Raw genomic sequence first — 18,784 nt, forward strand, 5'->3', positions numbered from 1 at the left:
TTTTCTTTAGTCTCATTTAAATCTATGCTAACTTCTTAGGATACTTTGGAAGAAGAAACAAAATCTTCTACATATTATGATCGATAGGTATGGAGCATATGGTGTTCCTCTTTTTCTTTGTATTTGAGATTATAACTTAGCTTTGTATGGTTTTCTCATTAATTTTACGATGTAAATAACTTTACGGCAAGTCATACATACTAATGTGTGTGTGTGTGTGTGTGGTTTTTTTTTTTTTTTTTTTTTTTTTTTTTTTAAAGATCTAATCTTTAATTCTTACCATTTATTGTCTCAAAAAAACAAATTCTTACCAATTATAATTTTTAAGGAAACAACTCTGTGACGCTCACAATGTTTAACTATTTCTTTATATTTTCCATGATAATACTAATATCCATTACTCTTACTTGAAGCATATACCACGATGTGATCTCATTCTCACATAAAAAATTTTGGGAAAAAAATAATGAATATGGAAAGTCTCTAATTTTCCATAAACCAATATGGTAGTCCAAAAGTTCTCTATTTAGACTTGCTATTATGTTATCACATTTAATTCGATGAGTTTATATATATATATATATATATATATATATATAGACATAGACGCACACACACACAAACACTCATATATGCAACTTAGCCGTTACAAATACAATTTTAATTACCAAAATATACAAGGTCTCTTCCTCTTCTCTAACCTTTCCCCTCCCACGACGCTTATGTATCATTTATACCTTTTTCCCTTCCCCTACATATTTTAAATATATATGTTCTATTTTTATCTCTTTTAAAACCAATAAGCTTAGTATTTGTGATGGAAAAATTTCAATTATCAATACATGTTTGTTTTTTTATATCTACTACATATCAAAGGTACCTCTCTCTCTCTCTCTCTCTCTCATTTAGATTTCTCTATAATCTTGACATTCTATTTTGTTTTAATGCTTTATGATAGGCATTTTACAAGTTCTAGAAGTTCTTGGATTAATTAGAATGGAGAAAGTTAATATATGAAGATTGATAAGTATTGTCAAGATAATAACAATAGTTTTTTATGTCAGTAAAGTAATTTGAATAACATAGCTTAAATGATAAATGGTTGTTAAGTTATCTATATGCTGGTATTACTAATCAAATTCTCTTACATTATTTCACTTTTTGTATTACTATTTTTTTTTTTTTTTTTTTACTTTCACATAGGTCACACTTTTTAGCAAGTTTTCTTGACCATATATATATATATAGTCATCTACTTGGACGATTTCCTTAGCAATTCTACAATCATAGATTATTGCATTGTTTGTTGACACAAGATAATTTATAATTCAAGATCTTTTCCTATTATTTTCTTGGCTAATTTGTTAAAATTTAGAAATTGTCTTTGGCTTCATCTTGCTAGGTTCTTTTTTCATGATCATTGGTTTATATGTTGTGAATTGGGCTAAAGTTAAAGACATGGGAGAGATCAAACAAGATACAGTTGTACAACTACTACATGAATCTTTTAGAGAACATGAGTATTAAATGTATAAATTTCTCAGTAGCTTAACATAATGAGGTGATTCCATGGTATAGAAAAAACAAATATGGACATGTATAAACAATTATATCATGAATACGTTTGCTTTTATCTACCCCTTTTATGTTTTTTTATTGATTGACTAAAATCAACTACAAATTTAGCTTCTTCTCAAAAGAAAAAAAATACTACACATTTAGCTTCCTTAGTTTTTCAAAAATTTTAAATTGTGTGTAAAGGAAAAATATAAATCAATATATGTTTTGGGGAGAAGTTTTTTTGTAATAGTTGATTCTCATATATGAGTTTAGTGATTATCGAAATATAAATTGTTATAACTTTGTTAAATAGTTCTTATGTGAAAAAATGAAAACAAAGTTTGGATAAATTGCTCATTAACATCTCCAAAAATGCAAAATAATGTTAGCTTTCATATGACATCATCAAGATTCATTTTCATGTTCTAATAAAAATTATACATTTTTTTTTATTGTGTTGCATTTTGGTGCATATCTCACTATACTATAACGTATTACAAAATATTTTGTCTTATATAATAATTAAAAATAAAACGCAACATGTTTCCTTGGCAAAAAAATATATTTATACAAAAAATCAAGATATAGACTTCTTTAGTTATATAATATATATTATATATTATAGTGTAATCACATTATTGTGAGATGGGTTTGGGACTATTATTTATAAGTCTTAGCCACTAATTTCATTTTTTACTTAACATAAAAGTATATGATGTCAAATTTTTCTGCATATCGCGTGGGTCTGTGACTAGTTGTTGTTAATTAGTAAATCATGTTAGATTCATCTTTAGGTAAATTTATAGTAAAAGTGTTTCAGAATCCCAAGAGATTGGCGAGAACTCCTTGTAATTTGGTTGAGTTCAACGTCTTTAGAATAAAATTGGAAAAGTTTGTTATTTGCAACATGTAAATGAATTTATTTTACCATTGAGTTTCATGTAGTTGCAGACTTCTTAATGGATATACATGTGTGAGTAAAATCCCACGTTGAGCAAGAATGATAAGAGAGAGTGATTAACATAGTTGGACCCAAACTTATAGGCATAAGCTTTTGAATTAAGTGGTGTCCTTATATATTAAACCTTCAATTGGAGGCTCTCCAATGAGAGAGATGTATTTCAGATATGAAAACTTAGATATTGTCACATCTACAATACTGGATTTTTTGGTATGTTGAAGTATGTATTTTGCGTTCAAATCCTCTCAATCCCACAAAAAACAATACAATGAGTGGTTCTTAGGTCAAAGGAATATTGAAGTGTGTATGTTTTCATAAACAGGTTAGTGAGGAAAAGTTGTCAAGAGTAGATGGGTTAGTTTCCTTGCACAAGAACAAGGTGACAAATTGTGATTTGGTGGCACTCTGCACTCTAGTTATTGCTATAGAAAGGACAGATAGAAATGAAAACCCCAAGTCAAAAGTCAAAGACAAATTACTTCAACAAGAGTAGTGTCCATGGCATAGCAATCATCAACAGTGATGCAATCTCTCAGTTTGCAGTCTTGTAAGAAATAAGAGAGAACACACAACAAATGGTGATATAATGCCAATCCCAATGTTACTAGTTTGTTCCCCTTGCAATAGGCATTGTGCTATTGAGTGAGAAGAACATAGAGTAATGCATAGGCTTGTGTAGAAATAAAATAGAGAATGATGCATTGCATTATGGATGGGGGAAGGTGTAGTTGAACTCTACCCATGCCTCCACCCTTTGCTTGGCAGGGGGGGAACTCAGCGGAGAGAATTATCCAGATCAGACTACTTGGTGGAAACTAAATTACACATAGTCGAAGTTTAGTGTTAGAATGGTTTATTTGGATTGATATAATTTCCTTGTAATATTAGGAAATGGTATAGCATGTATCACATGATATCAGCAGCAAATTCTTCGATAATCTAAGTGGATAAAAAAGAAAATTGAATGACATTAAAGATCATGTGGAATATGGACCCAATGGGACAATCAGTATCTGCACAGGGAACTTCTATTGGCATTGCTTGGGAAATCAATGAGTGGTTATTAGGATACTTAGGAATATAATATCAAATTATGTATCCTTAAACTGCTGTTATTTGTTGCCAATGAGCTATAGCTCAACTGATACTTTCCTCTTCCTGTAACAATGAAATGGATGGTGAGGTTGTGAGTTCAAAATCCATTGGGTGTGTGTAACTTACCAATAAAAAAAAGCTGCTGCTATTTTGTTGATATTTAATTTTACATGAAATTCTAAAATATTATGTCTTTAGATCTTCATATAAGTATAGTATTTTTGTTTTTTCTTTAATGTCTTAGAAGCATTTCGGGAAATCTATTGGTTCTGTTGCAAGGTAAGCAGTTTCCTAACCTTGTAAAATAAAACATTTGTAGAGTTAGTTATTGGCAGTAAGATCTCATTAGTTCAATTAATCTTATTTCCAAGCCAGCAAGTGACTAAAACCTTTTTGTGAAGAAGTGGATGTAGACGGCACAAGAATCTGCATTGCACTTCAAGATGTACTCTCTTTTATGCAATTTAAATGGTAAGAAATGGCAGAATCTAGTTGTTGCCATCTTTTTTCCTTTGGTATAGGCGATCTCAATTGCAACAGAATCAAAATAGGAGGAGGAGAAAGCTACGGGAGTCAATCTAGATAATGTCCCATTCGATGACAACGAAGAAGAGGAAGAAGAGGCAAGGGAAACATGTAGCCCCCTCCCATGCCACTGGCAAGTGGAGCCAGACCTATCTTAGGGATGCAGGGTTTTCCCCATGTTATGATAGGTGCTGATGGGTTATCTGATGGACCTGCTACCCTTGATGGGTTTCCTATGCTAGATCTTAGCAGGGTCAAGAGATGCTGAGTCTAGGTTATGGACCAGATGATGACTCACAATGTTAGCATGGATTCAAGGTTCACCATGATGATCAAAATGGTGCTGGTAATAACTTCAGAAGTGAAGAAAGCAAAAGTCAGGAAGATTACCAAGGTACCACTGTCTCGGATCAGTGACAGATGCCACCAGCTGAGCGGCAAATGAGTGACAGTGCTAATTGGAGAAAATGCTTCCTCATGCTTACCTGCTTTCTTTTCAACATGATCAAACTACAATTCTTTCACCAATTCTGTTTTTTAGTTTTTGCTAAATTCTGGGTGATATTTTTTAATTTTTTGAAAATTAGTTGAAAATGTTTAAATATGTTGCTAGGATGTGTTATATTTATGTAACAAATTAGGGGAAGGGCGATTGAACACATATGTGAGACTAAACTCTTGATCTAGACTAACGTACTTGTAAAGGAATCTATACAACGTTGTCTTAAGTAGGATGTTGTGTTGATTTACAAATTCTTCACTATTATTGATGGATAACATATAAATGGCCTCTGTATTTTATTTTATTTATTTCACAAACAAAAGGTTTATAAGGGAATTTGTGTAAAACAAGACTGTCCACCGAGGACCATAAGAAATTAAGAACTGTGAAATTAGATGGGAATCTTTGGTGGTCAATCACAAACTCACAATGCAACCTTTTCTTAGATGTAAGGGCAAATGGAATTCTATGCATAAAAGAATGGGAATTGCTTTTATTTTGTTTCTTAAGTTATGTAGATATTCTTAGACTATGTTCTTTTTTTTTACTCCTACGAGGTAGTTTCCAATGTTTGACTCGATCTATATTCTGTTTCCAATGTTTGATACGATTTATATTATGTTTGGAAACAAATTATTTAGCTTTTTGTTAAAAGTGTGCTAAAAACAAAAAGTTAGCTTATAAGCTAATCCTAAACACACATCCATGAGTGCGTCTTGATATGCTTATGAAACTCAGGATCATCTAATTTTATCATTAAAAAAATCTTAAAGACTCAATGTGCTACTTAACAAACTAGCCAAAATCTTATTATGCAACAAACACACTCAAGTCCTTCCATTGACTGACGGTTAAGTGAACTGAGAAAATTCAAACCCAAAACAGTATGTAGGGACTGTTGGAGTATGTGTGTTTCAAACTCTTAAACTATGCTTGTGTCCGAGATGAGTTTGCAAATATGTTTATAAATCTTTGCACCTCTTAAGTGATAGCTTGAAAGACAATGGGTTAAGGGTTGGAGTTGGGCTTGGGTTGGACTTAAGCTTGTCTCTCTTAGGCCTCATTCCATTTCCTTATCTTTTGCTTTCAGCCCATCTTAGTTCTGCTCGTTGGGCATTAAATAAGCAGTTTGTTGGGGCATTTAATGTGCAGCCCGTTGGCTTGCATAGTGACTGTTACTGCAGCCCTTCAGCCCTCACATGAGTTATTATATAAAACACTATAGTCCCCTCTACAGCTCTTAAGTTTTTCAGCTACAGCAGCCACCTTCTCCCTCTGTTTTTTTTTTTTTTTTTTTTTTGCTCATCTCCACTAAAAATTTCTGCATCAATTTTTAGTTTTAAGGAAAGGCAAATTAAGGTTGTTCCTAGTTCTTCTTGTTTGAGTATGTGATCAACTTGAAGAAATTATTATAGTCTAATCTTGGGGGGTTGTTCGGCCAAGAGAGCCATTCACACTGAGTTCTACTCCGGGTGATACGAATCAACCTTTAAAGACAACGCATTTGTGAGATATTTCTAACTCTATCTATTTATTTTTGTCATTGCTAATTTTTTAGGGTTTGTATTGTTGAATCAAAACTTGTTTATTTAGATATATTTTCCAACAATTTTAAAGGTTGATTTTTGTGTTTTAAAAATGAAGAAAAAAGTTGTTGATTCTCTTAAGGTCATTTCGGAAATTACAAAGCTTGAGGCTTTTGATGGAAATAATTTTAAACGTTGGAAAGAAAGAGTTTTGCCCATCTTGGAATTTACCGAACTTGACCAGGTTCTTTATGAGCCTAAACCCGAAGAAGATCCTAAAAATATAGCAAAGTGGGAAAAAACAAATAAATTGTGTGTTCATACTATTAAATATGGTTTATCTAACAAGTTGTTTGATAATTATTGTCATTTTACTTGTGCTAAAGATTTATGGGATGAACTTAATGGTCGTTATGGGTTTGAGGATGAGGGTGCTAAAAAATTTGCTACGGCTAAATTTATGTCTTTTCAAATGGTTGAGAAAAAAAGTGTTTCTAGCCAAATTGAAGATTTTCAAAAATTAGTATCCGACCTAGTTAAAGAGGGTGATGTTTTACCCGAGAGGTTTGTGGCTCATGGCCTAGTGTTTAAGTTGCCGGACTCTTGGAAAGAGTATAAACACCAGCATAGCCACCATAGAACCTATTTAAATCTTCAACAAACTATCGTTGATATTCAAATTGAAGAAATGAATAGGATGTCGGAAAAAGTTTCTAGAGCTAAGGAATTTACTTCCAAGGCTAATGTTGTAGAGGGAGGACCTTCTAGATCTCCACAACATAATAAGAAACATGATTTCAAGGGAAAAGGAAAATTTCATAATAAAAATGGCCCAAATCCTCAAATCCAAAAGAAAAAGGGTAATTGTTTTATTTGTAGCAAGGTAGGTCATTATGCGGCAACATGTAGGGTGAGGGGCAACTTCAACAACAATAAGAACAACAACAAAGGCTCTACATCAAATAAGGCAAATGTGGTGCAAACCGAAGAGATCATTGCGGCGATGGTGTGTGAGGCACACTTGGTGACAAAAGTGAAGGGATGGGTAGTTGACTCGGCTTGCACAAGACACATTGGTGCATTCAAAGAAGAGTTTAGCTCCTACACTCCTATGGCGGAAGGCAACGAATGTGTCTATGTTAGGGACAATAGATCCGTGCCAGTGAGTGGTAAAGGGAAGGTACTCTTGAAGCTAACTTCTGGTAAAACTCTTTCACTCAATAATGTCCTTCATGTACCTCACTTTCGACACAATCTCATTTTGGTACATTTGCTTGGTAAGGCCGGTATTAAAGTTTTATTTGATGATAGCATAGTTACTTTAACTAAGAATGAAGTTTTTGTTGGTAAGGGCTGTGATGATGAAGGTCTCTTTGTACTTAATGTTGATCAAGTTATTAATGAAAAAGGTTCATCTTCTTGTGCTTACTTAGTTGATTCCATTGATGTTTGGCATGGTAGACTTGGACATGTTAATCTTGGCTATATAAAGAAAATGAAAGAATGCGGAATTATTAACTCACTAAGTAAAGCTAATATGGACAAATGTGAAATTTGTGCCGAAACTAAAATCACCAAGAAACCTTGTAAATCCATAACAAGAGAAATTGAGCTTCTTGGATTGGTACATAGTGACTTGGGTGATTTAAAACACACTATGACTAGAGGTGGTAAAAGATTTTATGTGATCTTTGTTGATGACCACTCTAGATTCACTAAACTTTATTTACTAAGGTTGCGTTTGTTTTGGCTTCAAACGTTTTCCGGAAATCCTTTTACATCTTTTCATCTGTTTGGTTGCGCATGGAAATAGAGTTTTCCGGAAAATCATTTACTTTGACCGTAAAATTAAGGCCTTTGACTTGGAAAATGAATGCAGGTTCTGTTTTACCTTCAAACCATTTCCAGGCTCACAAGCGCAAAGAGAGAGAGAGAGAGAGAGAGAGAGAGAGAGAGAAGAGAGTAGAGAAAGTGAGCTAGATCGTGCCCCACCCCAGACACACCGTCGAGTTCGCGCTGTCGAGATCATCGGCGTCGTCGTTCTCGACCCAAAGCTCATTAGCATCGTCATTACCGATCTCGTTCTCGTTGCTCATCGGCATCGTCTTTACCGATCTCGTTCTCGTTGCTCATCGGCGTTGTCATTACCGATCTCGTTCTCGTTCTTGACCCAAGGCTCATCGACGCCGCCGATCTCGTCGTCTCGATCTCATCGCACCAATGATCTCGTCGTCGTCTCTTTATCCCTGAAGTTTTCGATCACTCTCTCTTCCTCCCGAAAATAGCATTTTGTAGGAAAATGGTTTTCTCTCTTTGATCTCTGATTTTTTTGTTGTTGTTGTGGTGGTGTGGGTGGTGGTGTTTTGGTGGTTTTCTTGTTGTGTGGTGGTGGGTTTTGTGTGGGTGGTGGTGGAAAATAGCATTTTCAGAATGTGACCAAACACATGAAAATATTTTCTAGAACAATTTTCATAATGTAACCAAACACTTGAAAATATTTTCCTTTCCCGAAAATAGCATTTCCAGAAAATATTTATTTTCCGGAAAAATATTTTACATTGAACCAAACACAGCCTAAGAACCAAAGATGATGCTTTGGAGATGTTTATAAAGTATAAAAGTGAAGTTGAGAACCAAAAGAATAAAATGATTAAAAGACTTAGAACCAATAGAGGTGGTGAATATGAGTCTAATCCTTTTAAGAAATTTTGTGAACAAAATGGCATAATACATAAGGTAACTCCACCTTATTCACCAGAATCTAATGGAATAGCTGAAAAGAAAAATAGAACTCTTAAAGAGATGATAAATGTTATGCTTGTTAGTTCTGGACTATCTTCCAACAGGTGGGGGGAGGCCATTCTTTTGGCTTGCCATATTCAAAATAAGGTACCTCATAAGAAAACCGATAAAACTCCTTATGAACTTTGGGAAGGGCGTAAGCCTAACTTGGAATACCTCAAAGTGTGGGAGTGCTTGGCTAAGGTCATGCTACCCGAGCCTAAAAGGAGAAAGCTTGGTTCTAGAACATGTGATTGTGTGTTTATTGGTTATGCGTGCAATAGTTCATGCTATAGATTTCTTGTCATCAAAAGTGATATATTAGAATCATACACTATTATTGAATCCGAAAATGTCATATTCTTTGAGCATGTGTTTCCTTTAAAAAATAAGGAAAAAGAATTGCATGATTATATTGAAATTTCTAATGACTTTGTTGATGATGTGCAAGAAATAAGAAGGAGCAAACGAGCTAGGAAGGAAAATGATTACGGTAACAATTTTCTTGCCTATGTCGTTGAAGATAAACCTGTAAGTTACTATGATGCAATTAAATCCATAGATGCAGCTTTTTGGTTGGAAGCAATTAATAATGAATTAGAATCTATTATGTCTAATCATACTTGGGAATTAGTTGAGCTTCCACCCAAAATTAAACCTATTGGTTGCAAATGGGTGTTTAAAAGGAAATTAAAACCGGATGGTGCAATTGATAAGTTTAAAGCTCGCTTAGTAACCAAGGGCTATAAGCAAAAACATAATGTGGATTATTTTGATACTTATTCTCTGGTTTCTAGAATTGCATTTATTAGAATTTTATTTGCCATTACTTCTATTTACAAACTTGTAGTACATCAAATGGATGTTAAAACTGCTTTTCTAAATGGTGATTTAGAAGAAGAGATTTATATGGAGCAACCCAAGGGTTATGTAGTTCTTGGACAAGAACATAAAGTTTGTAAGTTAGTTAAATCTTTATATGGTTTAAAACAAGCACCTAAACAATGGCATGAAAAATTTGATAATGTTATGCTTACACATGGGTACGTGATCAATGGTGCCAATAAATGCATATATAGCAAGTTTATTAATAAGGAAGGTGTTATTATATGTTTATATGTTGATGACTTGCTTATATTTGGAACTAGCCTTGATGTTGTGCATGATGCTTAACACTTTCTTGCCTCTAATTTTGAAATGAAAGATTTGGGTGAGACAAATATAATCTTGGGCATTAAGATCCTTAGGGATAATGATTGCATTACACTATCACAATCTCACTATGTAGAGAAAATTCTTAAAAAGTTTGAACACTTTGATATGTCACCTATGTCTACTCCTTTTGACTCAAAGGTGCACTTGTTTAAAAATCGTGGTGATAGTGTTTCACAAGATAAATATGCACAAATTATTGGTAGTTTGATGTTTTTGACAAACTGTACTCACCCTGATATTGCATATGCTGTTAGTAGATTGAGTAGATATACTCATAATCCTAGTATTGAACATTGGGATGCAATATCTAGATTGTTGAGATATTTAAAGGGTACTTTTGATTATGGTTTATCATATTGTGGTTATCCTGCTATATTAGAAGGATATTGTGATGTTAATTAGATCTCTGATACAGATGAGGTAAAGTCCACTAGTGGATATGTGTTCACACTAGCTGGAGGGGCTGTCTCTTGGAAATCATCCAAGCAGACTTGCATAGCGAGATCTACTATGGAATCAAAGTTAGTAGCCTTAGAAAAGGCTGGGTCCGAAGCTAAGTGGCTTAGGAGTTTGTTAATTGATATACCATTGTATACTAACTCTGTTGCCTCCATTTGCATGCGTTGTGATTCCCAGGTTGCCATAGCACGTGCTAATAACAAAATCTATAATGGGAAAAGTCGACATATCCGATGGAGGAACAATATTGTGAGGCAACTCATTGATAATGGTGTAATGTCCTTGGACTTTGTCAGGTCAGAAAGGAATTTGGCCGATCCTTTGACCAAGCCACTAGCAAGAAGGTTAGTGAGTAAGACATTGAGGGGGATAGGACTGATACCCAAATTGTAACACTATGGCCAATGCCCAACCTCTATGATGGGTGATTCCACGCAAGGGGTTAAATGGGTAGAGGTCATTTGTGGTTCATATGGGCATTGTCAGTTATTATGTATTCCGCTATCTCATTGAGGAGATTAGTGATGAGTCCATCCCTATGGTGTGAGACAGTGCTAAGTTGCAGATTGTTGAAGGTTGAGCTAGCTCTTAATGGATCCATAGTCCTTACCTATCGGGATGGGGTGTACTGCACACACTCTTGATGGATGCCACCTATGTGGGAGTGGAAGTTGTGCTGCTTTCTATGAAACTTGGGTAGGTCTCTAGAGCTCTTATGAAACCCAATGGCGCATGGCCTGTATAAGGCGCCAACCCGCTTATGGAACAACCTTGGTAAAGAAAGGTATGTGGGTGGTAAGTTTGGTTATCTAATAGCTTGGTTAAAAAAGTCCAACTCTACCATTGTCTAGTAATTCCTACTTATTTACCCTAAGTATGATTAAAACCTTAGAGTACCATATTGATGCATGCCTTCTTGAGTTTATTGCCTTTCCTAGTTTAGTGTTTGTGACATGTGGGGGATTGTTGGAGTATGTATATTTCAAACTCTTAAACTATGCTTGTGTCCCACATTGGTTAGAGATGAGTTTGCTTATATGTTTATAAACTTTTGCATCTCTTAAGTGATAGCTTGAAAGACAATGGGTTAAGGGTTGGAATTAGGCTTGGGTTGGACTAAAGCTTGTCTCTCTTGGGCCTCATTCCATTTCCTTATCTACTACAGCCCTTTAGCCCTCACATGAGTTAGCATATAAAACCCTATATTCCCCTCTATAGCTCTTAAGTTTTTCAACTACAGCAGCCACCTTATAATCTAATCTTGGGGGGTTGTTCGGCCAAGAGAGCCATTCACACCGAGTTCTACTCCGAGTGGCACGAATCAACCTTTAAAGACAACGCATTTGCGTGATTCTATAGTTTGTGAGATCTTTCTAACTCTATCTATTTATTTTTGTCATTGCTAATTTTTTAGGGTTTGTATTGTTGAATCAAAACTTGTTTATTTAACCATATTTTCCAATAGCGACTTCAACAGCTTTTTTTCTTAGTTGTCTAAAGCATCAATGGAAGGTGTATCAAAGTTACTCAAAAAGTCCGGGAAGAGAGCAAAACCATCTTCAGCTCTTCCTGAGGGATTATGCCGTCAATTTTCACTGGCTGAGATCAAGATTGCTACCAATAACTTCAATGATGAATTACTAGTTGGTGAGGGGGGTTTTGGTAGAGTATATAAGGGGTTTATTGATGACTGTAACAAAACCGTTGCAATAAAGCGGTTGAAACTCAAGCCGGGACAGGGTCTTGTTTTCGAGGATTTAAGGACCAAGGTGGTGTTGCTTTGCCAGCTACGCCACCCCAACCTCGTCCCTCTCATTGGATATTGTATTGATGAAGGCGAGAATATCCTAGTCTACGAGTTTATAGTCAACGGAAACCTCTTCAGAAAACTCTACTACACGGACCACGATGAACATGATCGCCTCTCGTGGAAACAAAGACTCCGGATTTGCATTGGGGTGGTGCGTGCACTGCACTACCTTCACACTGGGGTCAAGCATACTATTATCCACGGTGACATGAAGCCGGCCAACATTCTGTTGAACGAGAAATGGGAGGCCAAGTTGTCATATTTCAAGTCGTCCAAGATGGTTCCTCCAGGTTTGTTAGTGGTTCCTTTCAAAATCACGGAGGAAAATTTGGAAAATCTGGATTCTACGATGCTCGATACTTTGGGATACGTGGATCCCGAATGTCGCATTACCAGTGGGCTGACCGATAAATCTGACGTCTACTCTTTTGGTGTCGTACTGTTTAAAGTAGTACTCGGCAAAATGCATCAGTGGCGTCTGATTAGCTTGGCCCAAAAAGGGGAACGAGAATGGAGCTTCAATAAGAAAATTGATCCTTATCTGAAGGGGAAGATAGCTCCAGAGTGTTTCAAGGTATACATGGACATTGCAACTTCTTGTGTGCAACATGAGGGAAAGGATCGTCCCACGATGAATGAAGTGGAGGTAGGCCTTGAACATGCACTGGAATTGCAAGAGAGTGCAGATGCTGCGAGCAAGGATGGTGAATATTACTGTCCCATTGATGAATATACCTGTAATGATTTTTGGGGTTTCGCTTCTCCAGCCATTGTTGAATATACCTCTAGTTCTTCTCTGCCTGAACTTGAGAAATTCCTTTCGGATTCAGATAGCTTGAGGGAATACATTTGAACACTTTCACGCCAAATGACTAGTGATTCACCACAAATATCAAAATTGCACTCCCATAAGCTAAGCAAGTTCTGCATTTATTTTATTTTCATTAGACCTTGTGTTGGGTAGTATATGAATTCGGGAATATAGTGAGGTGGGTTGTTGTTGTATCCCTAAATTGTTCTTAGTATATAATCATGTTACAGTTACTAATTGAACTGAATTAGTAATGCCGCCATCTTTTTTTTTTTTCTTTATATCTTACTTGTTTGTTGAATTCATGAAAGTATTTACAAGAATGTTGAAGCAAGTTGCTATTTAAGCAAAGAGCTTTAAGTTTCATAGCAGGTGTGAAAGATTAAATCTAACTCACTTGAACTTTGTTGATGACTTAATGATCTTCATTGCTACTTACTCGCAATCCATTTGAATATTTTAAAGAATGTCAAAGGAGTTTCATGAGATTTCTGGCCTCTTAATAAATTACAGCAAGAATGAAGTGTTCTTTGCTAGGATGTCACAAGAAACCAAACATTTAGATCCACTCTATCTTGCATTTCAAGGAGGGTAGGTTGTTAGTAAAGTACCTTGGATTGCCTCTAATCCCTAGTAAACTCAAAGCTTAGGATTGTAGGCTAGTTGAAAAGATTACAGTTAGGATAACACCCTAAATAGGAAAAGAAAAGTCTCTCCTTTGCAGGGAAGCTTCAATTGCTGCAATTTGTGCTTTATGAAATCTAAGTGTATTGGACCAACATTTTTTATCTTACCAATGAAGATCATATTGGCTATTGAGCAAAAGGTTTAACTGCTTTCTATGAAGTGGTAAGGAAGGTTCTTCTATTGGAGCAAATGTGGCTTGGAAGAAATTTGTCTATCCAATATGAAGAAAGGTTTAGGCATCAAAAGAATCAAAGAATGGAATAAATCTGCCATCCTCAAGCCCATACGAAACCTATTTTCTCAGATGGCTCTGTATGGATTGTCTGGACATACAGGTATTTATTAAGAGGAAAAAGCTTTTGGGAGGTCAAAATCCCATAAGCCAGTTCATGGGGATGAAGGAAATATGACAACTAAGAGAAATAGCAAGACCTCTAATCAACTTTTCTGTGGGGAGTCCTAGAATCCTTCCTTGGCATGATAACTGGCACCCAATGGTGCTGTACTTCCAAAAAATGGATTCAGAATCCTAATAAAATTCTATGATTCAACAAGCTCTGCCTCAGTTAAAATTTCAATTTTCATTCGGGATGGGAAAAGATATTGGATGCCTGCTACATTTGATGATCCGGTGGACTTCCAATATAATATTACCAAGTTAAATTTGGGCAGAAAGATAAAAGTGTATGGGATTCCATCCAAACACAGAGGGTTCTTTTCCACTTTTTATTGAATGAAATAAGGAGTAAGGCTGTGACAATTGAATGGTGGAAGCTCATATGGTTTTTAACAGCTATTACTAAGAACTCATTTATTTATTGGTTGGCCCTGAAGTATAGGCTCTCAACTCTTGAAGGACTAGTAATATGGGGTTATAGTGGAGAGGTTCTATTAGTTTAATGCAGAAATCTAGTTGAGAATCAAGAACATTTATTCGAAGAACATGGCATTACGTGCTACATGCATGTGTGGTTGATAGGATTATTTTCACAATGGAAGACTCTTGACAGAGGAAGATATATCTCAATCAATAAGGGAGGATATTTGGTATAGAAAAGGGAGTTTGTAGAAATATCAAGAACTGAATCTTAAATAGGATGTTGTGTGGAAGACTAGCGATCCCTGTATCTATTTTGCATGGAGGCTTGGATCCTGAAAGCTGATTGAGGTACTGCAATTGATTTAGAAGATTTTGTTCTGATTTGAGTTGGTTGTGCAACAATGACTCAGCTGCTTGTAATATTGTTATTTCAACAAGTAGTATTGTCCTTTGGTTCGTGTATATTTCAGCTTGTGTTTGTTGATTGTTGTCCAACTTCACTTAGTTGCTAGTAAATAATGGGTCCATCAACCAGTAAAGGGCAAGGGTATAATCTTTGTTTCATGTGTGATCAAGTCTTGTTCACGTCCGAATGTAATGCAAGATAATCAATCCAGTAAAGGGCAAGGGTAAATCTTTATTTTATGAGTTAGTCTTGTTCACGTGCGGATATAACAAAAGTTGGTGACATCAGTCTTCCACAACGGGACTCCATAAGATTGGACGTTAGTTGCTCAGCCTGTAATTACTTCCCCTAACGGCTGAAGAAACAAAGACAATTCGTTTTTCAGGCTAAAAACAAGAAGAAAAAAAAAAGGAATTCCAATTTTAGTGGATTTCTGATCTGTTGGGAAGTCATCAAAAATAAAGGAAAAAATATGTCACTATATGAATAAAGTCATTTCTAGGTGTCACATTTCGTGAATCATGCTTGTAGGCTGCAAAGATGGGCTGGAGGGTCTTAAATAATTTGCTCTTATCACGCAAGAGTCATTTTTTTACAACTTTGGGTATACCAAAAACTATAGCCGGCCTTTTACTGGATTGAAATCCAGAATTTTGTTAGGAAGCGCCATTGTTTCGTAAGGTACGATAATCAAATTCTCAGAAGGATCAGAACTCGGGTCTTCATCTGTTGATTCAGGCAAATGTCCAGCAACAGTTTCATCATTCTTTTCTAATCCACCAGTGGATAATGAAGCTTCAGCTGCATCTACCTTGCTAAGTTCTAATTCAACTGGAATCTCATTATCGGGTAGAACATCAGACGGGTCACCAGAATCTGTAGTCTTCCCTCCATTCAACCCATTCAGGTGGTTTATCAGTTTCAGCGTGTCCCGTTTCTCGAGTTATCAAGATGTGTAGTGTCTTCTGACTTTGTCCCTGCTTCTGGAGAAGATGTTGCAGTGTCAACCAAGTCGTCATCTTCACCATCAATAACATTGTCATCACTGACACCATTAATTACACCAGTCACCTCAGTGTTGGGTGATGGGGAAACAAGTGAGCCAGTTGAGCGTTCATTGGTAACTCTGTCATCCTCGAAAGCAAACCAGTTCTAATTTGTATAGAGTGAGCCACTGAACACACCAAGAGAAATGCAACAAATCATTTATCAGTTTCTAGAAATAGAATACGGACAGAGAGTTTGAAATACAAAAGCATTATTTTCTGAATTACAAGCCCAACCAAAGAGAATTAACCCACTAAATCTTCAATGTGCATGTAAACCAGAATCACAAGTTAGCCAGCACTAAGGTTGCAATATTCCAGAAAATTCTAAAATAGCTCCCCTGGCCAATTGATGTATAATTATAAGCTGAAGTTCACACTGCACCCTGTCATCTTGATGAGCAGTGAACACATTAGTTTTCAAAAGGCCAACCATCCTTCTCTGTACGAACTTGGAATTGTGAAGACCATCATCAAATTCAACAAAAGGCTACAAATGTATGGTTGTAGCCTGTAAGTGTTATTAAAAGCATGTCAAAGCAAAAGAGTGGAGGGAAAAAGCACCTTTTAAAGCGAGCTGCATTTCAATTAAGCAAAGCAGATTTGTGTTTAATACACACAAACTGTTACACAATTTTACACACAATCCAATTTTGAGCTGAAACTGTGATTTGAAGTCATGATTTTGAACTTGGAAATCACAGTTTCAGCTAAAAAATGGGGTATGTAAAACTGTGTTCAAGGCTCTAATACATGAAGTTTATTAAAATAATCATTCACTCTGCAACCGGTTAAGATAGACCATTGATTTGTTATTCTCACTTCATTGTTATGGTTTATTTCACTACAATCAAATCAATTCTCCCCCTCCCCCATCCCCCCTCCCCCTTTTACCTTCTCTCACTTTTCAAGACTCATGTACACTCAGATGAAGAGAAAAAAAAAAATCCAAGAAAACAGAAAGCAAAGATGGAAAACAACTTGAACAGATATTTATGGGCGATTGAACAGATACGGGGACTATACTATTGATGTAGACTAATGTACTCGTACAGGAATTTAACAGCATTGTATTACGAAGGTTGCTGAGTTGATGTTTACAAATTCTCCACTACTATTGGTCGATAAACATATAAATGTTCTGTTTTTAATTCTATTTATTTGACAAGCTAAATGTTTTTAAGGGAGTATGTATAAATCAAGACTGTTATGAAGGACCTTAAGAACTGTGAAATCAGATGAGAATTTTGGTGGTTAGTCACAATGCAGTCATTTCTAAGATGTAAGGCGAATGGAATCTTATACATAAATCAGTTAATTTAAGAATGGAAAAATCTTTTATTTTGTCGCTTAGGTTATATAGAAATTCTTAGGTGATGTTCATGTTCTTAACTCCTAGGTAGTTCCTAATATATGGCACTTTCTATATTTCATGGGTGCCACATCAAGAAATTCGTTCATGATAACTAAGATCTATGACCATGGGTCCGTTTGGATTGAGCTTATTGTTGTTGAAACTGAAAACTGAAAACACTATAGCAAAATAATTTTTAAATGTGTAAATAGTACCGTGAGACCCATTTTTAATATTTTTTAATGCGTGAACAGTGTCAGTACAGTACGTGAACAGTGTATTTACTGTTCATGACAGTAAAATTTGTCCCCCCAAAGTCAACAAATGCGGGCCAAAAAAAGAAAAAAAAAAAAGGAGAAAACGTGAACTCCAAAAAACGCGGAAGCAAGACGCGGAGTGCAAACGCTCATCATGTTTTGTTAACTTTTCATATATTGTTCAATCCATCAAGATGCACTCAAAATGAAATTCAAGATCTTCTGATGGCCAACTCACGAGTTGAACCTTGTGTTCTACGGATTGGGGTCATGTAGAATGCTTTTCCACTGATCTTGATTTGAAGCTCCAATTGCAATAGATCAGATCACCAGCAATAAATAAATAAATAAATGTCATATCATTAAATGAAAGTGTCATAGATTCCAAATAACCAAAAAATGTGTGTATATATATATATATATATATATTTTGTTGTTATTATTATTTGTTATAAATTTATTTATTTAAATTTAAATTGTGTACTCTTTGATAATAGTTCTTAGATGGGTGAAAAAAAATTTACTAATTGAAGTAGCCAACAGCCCACCCCCACTCGTTGTTCTGGAGAGTTCTCTATATTTCCTTGTTAACTTGTTATGGCATGGTGGCATACAGCAGAGCTGCCTACCTACCCTTACCTTCTCAGCCGGTAAAAAGGGAAAAAATCTTGATTTTCTAGAGCATTATTAAAAAAAAATGATTACAGTAGGTAGCTAAATTTATATCGGTATAATTTATTTTGCATTTACCCCTTTTTTTTTAATTTTGAAAATAAAAGAAGATAATAAATAATAACTATTAAACGTAAAAAAATTAAAATTAAAATTAAAATTTAAAAAAAATTAGCATAAAATAAAAATTTTAATTTTAAATACATTTTATATATATAAAAAAAAATAAGATAATACCCTAAACTTTTCAACAGCAATAAACTTTCTTTGTTATATATATAAAAGACAGCTTTTTAT

General features: G+C 35.2%; 1 protein-coding gene across 1 annotated transcript; it reads left to right on the forward strand.

Moving 5' to 3' along the window:
- Positions 1 to 12,118: 12,118 nt before the first annotated feature.
- Positions 12,119 to 13,287, forward strand: LOC126728535 (receptor-like protein kinase FERONIA). Its single transcript, XM_050434341.1, has one exon. The coding sequence runs from the start codon at positions 12,130 to 12,132 to the stop codon at positions 13,285 to 13,287; it is 1,158 nt and encodes a 385-aa protein (XP_050290298.1). The 5' UTR covers positions 12,119 to 12,129.
- Positions 13,288 to 18,784: the final 5,497 nt, after the last annotated feature.

Source organism: Quercus robur, chromosome 5 (assembly GCF_932294415.1).
Source record: "Quercus robur chromosome 5, dhQueRobu3.1, whole genome shotgun sequence".
Classification (NCBI taxonomy): Eukaryota; Viridiplantae; Streptophyta; class Magnoliopsida; order Fagales; family Fagaceae; genus Quercus; species Quercus robur.

Coding starts and splice junctions, on each gene's coding strand:
- LOC126728535 (XM_050434341.1), top strand. CDS start 12,130: ATGGAAGGTGTATCAAAGTTACTCAAAAAGTCCGGGAAGAGAGCAAAA.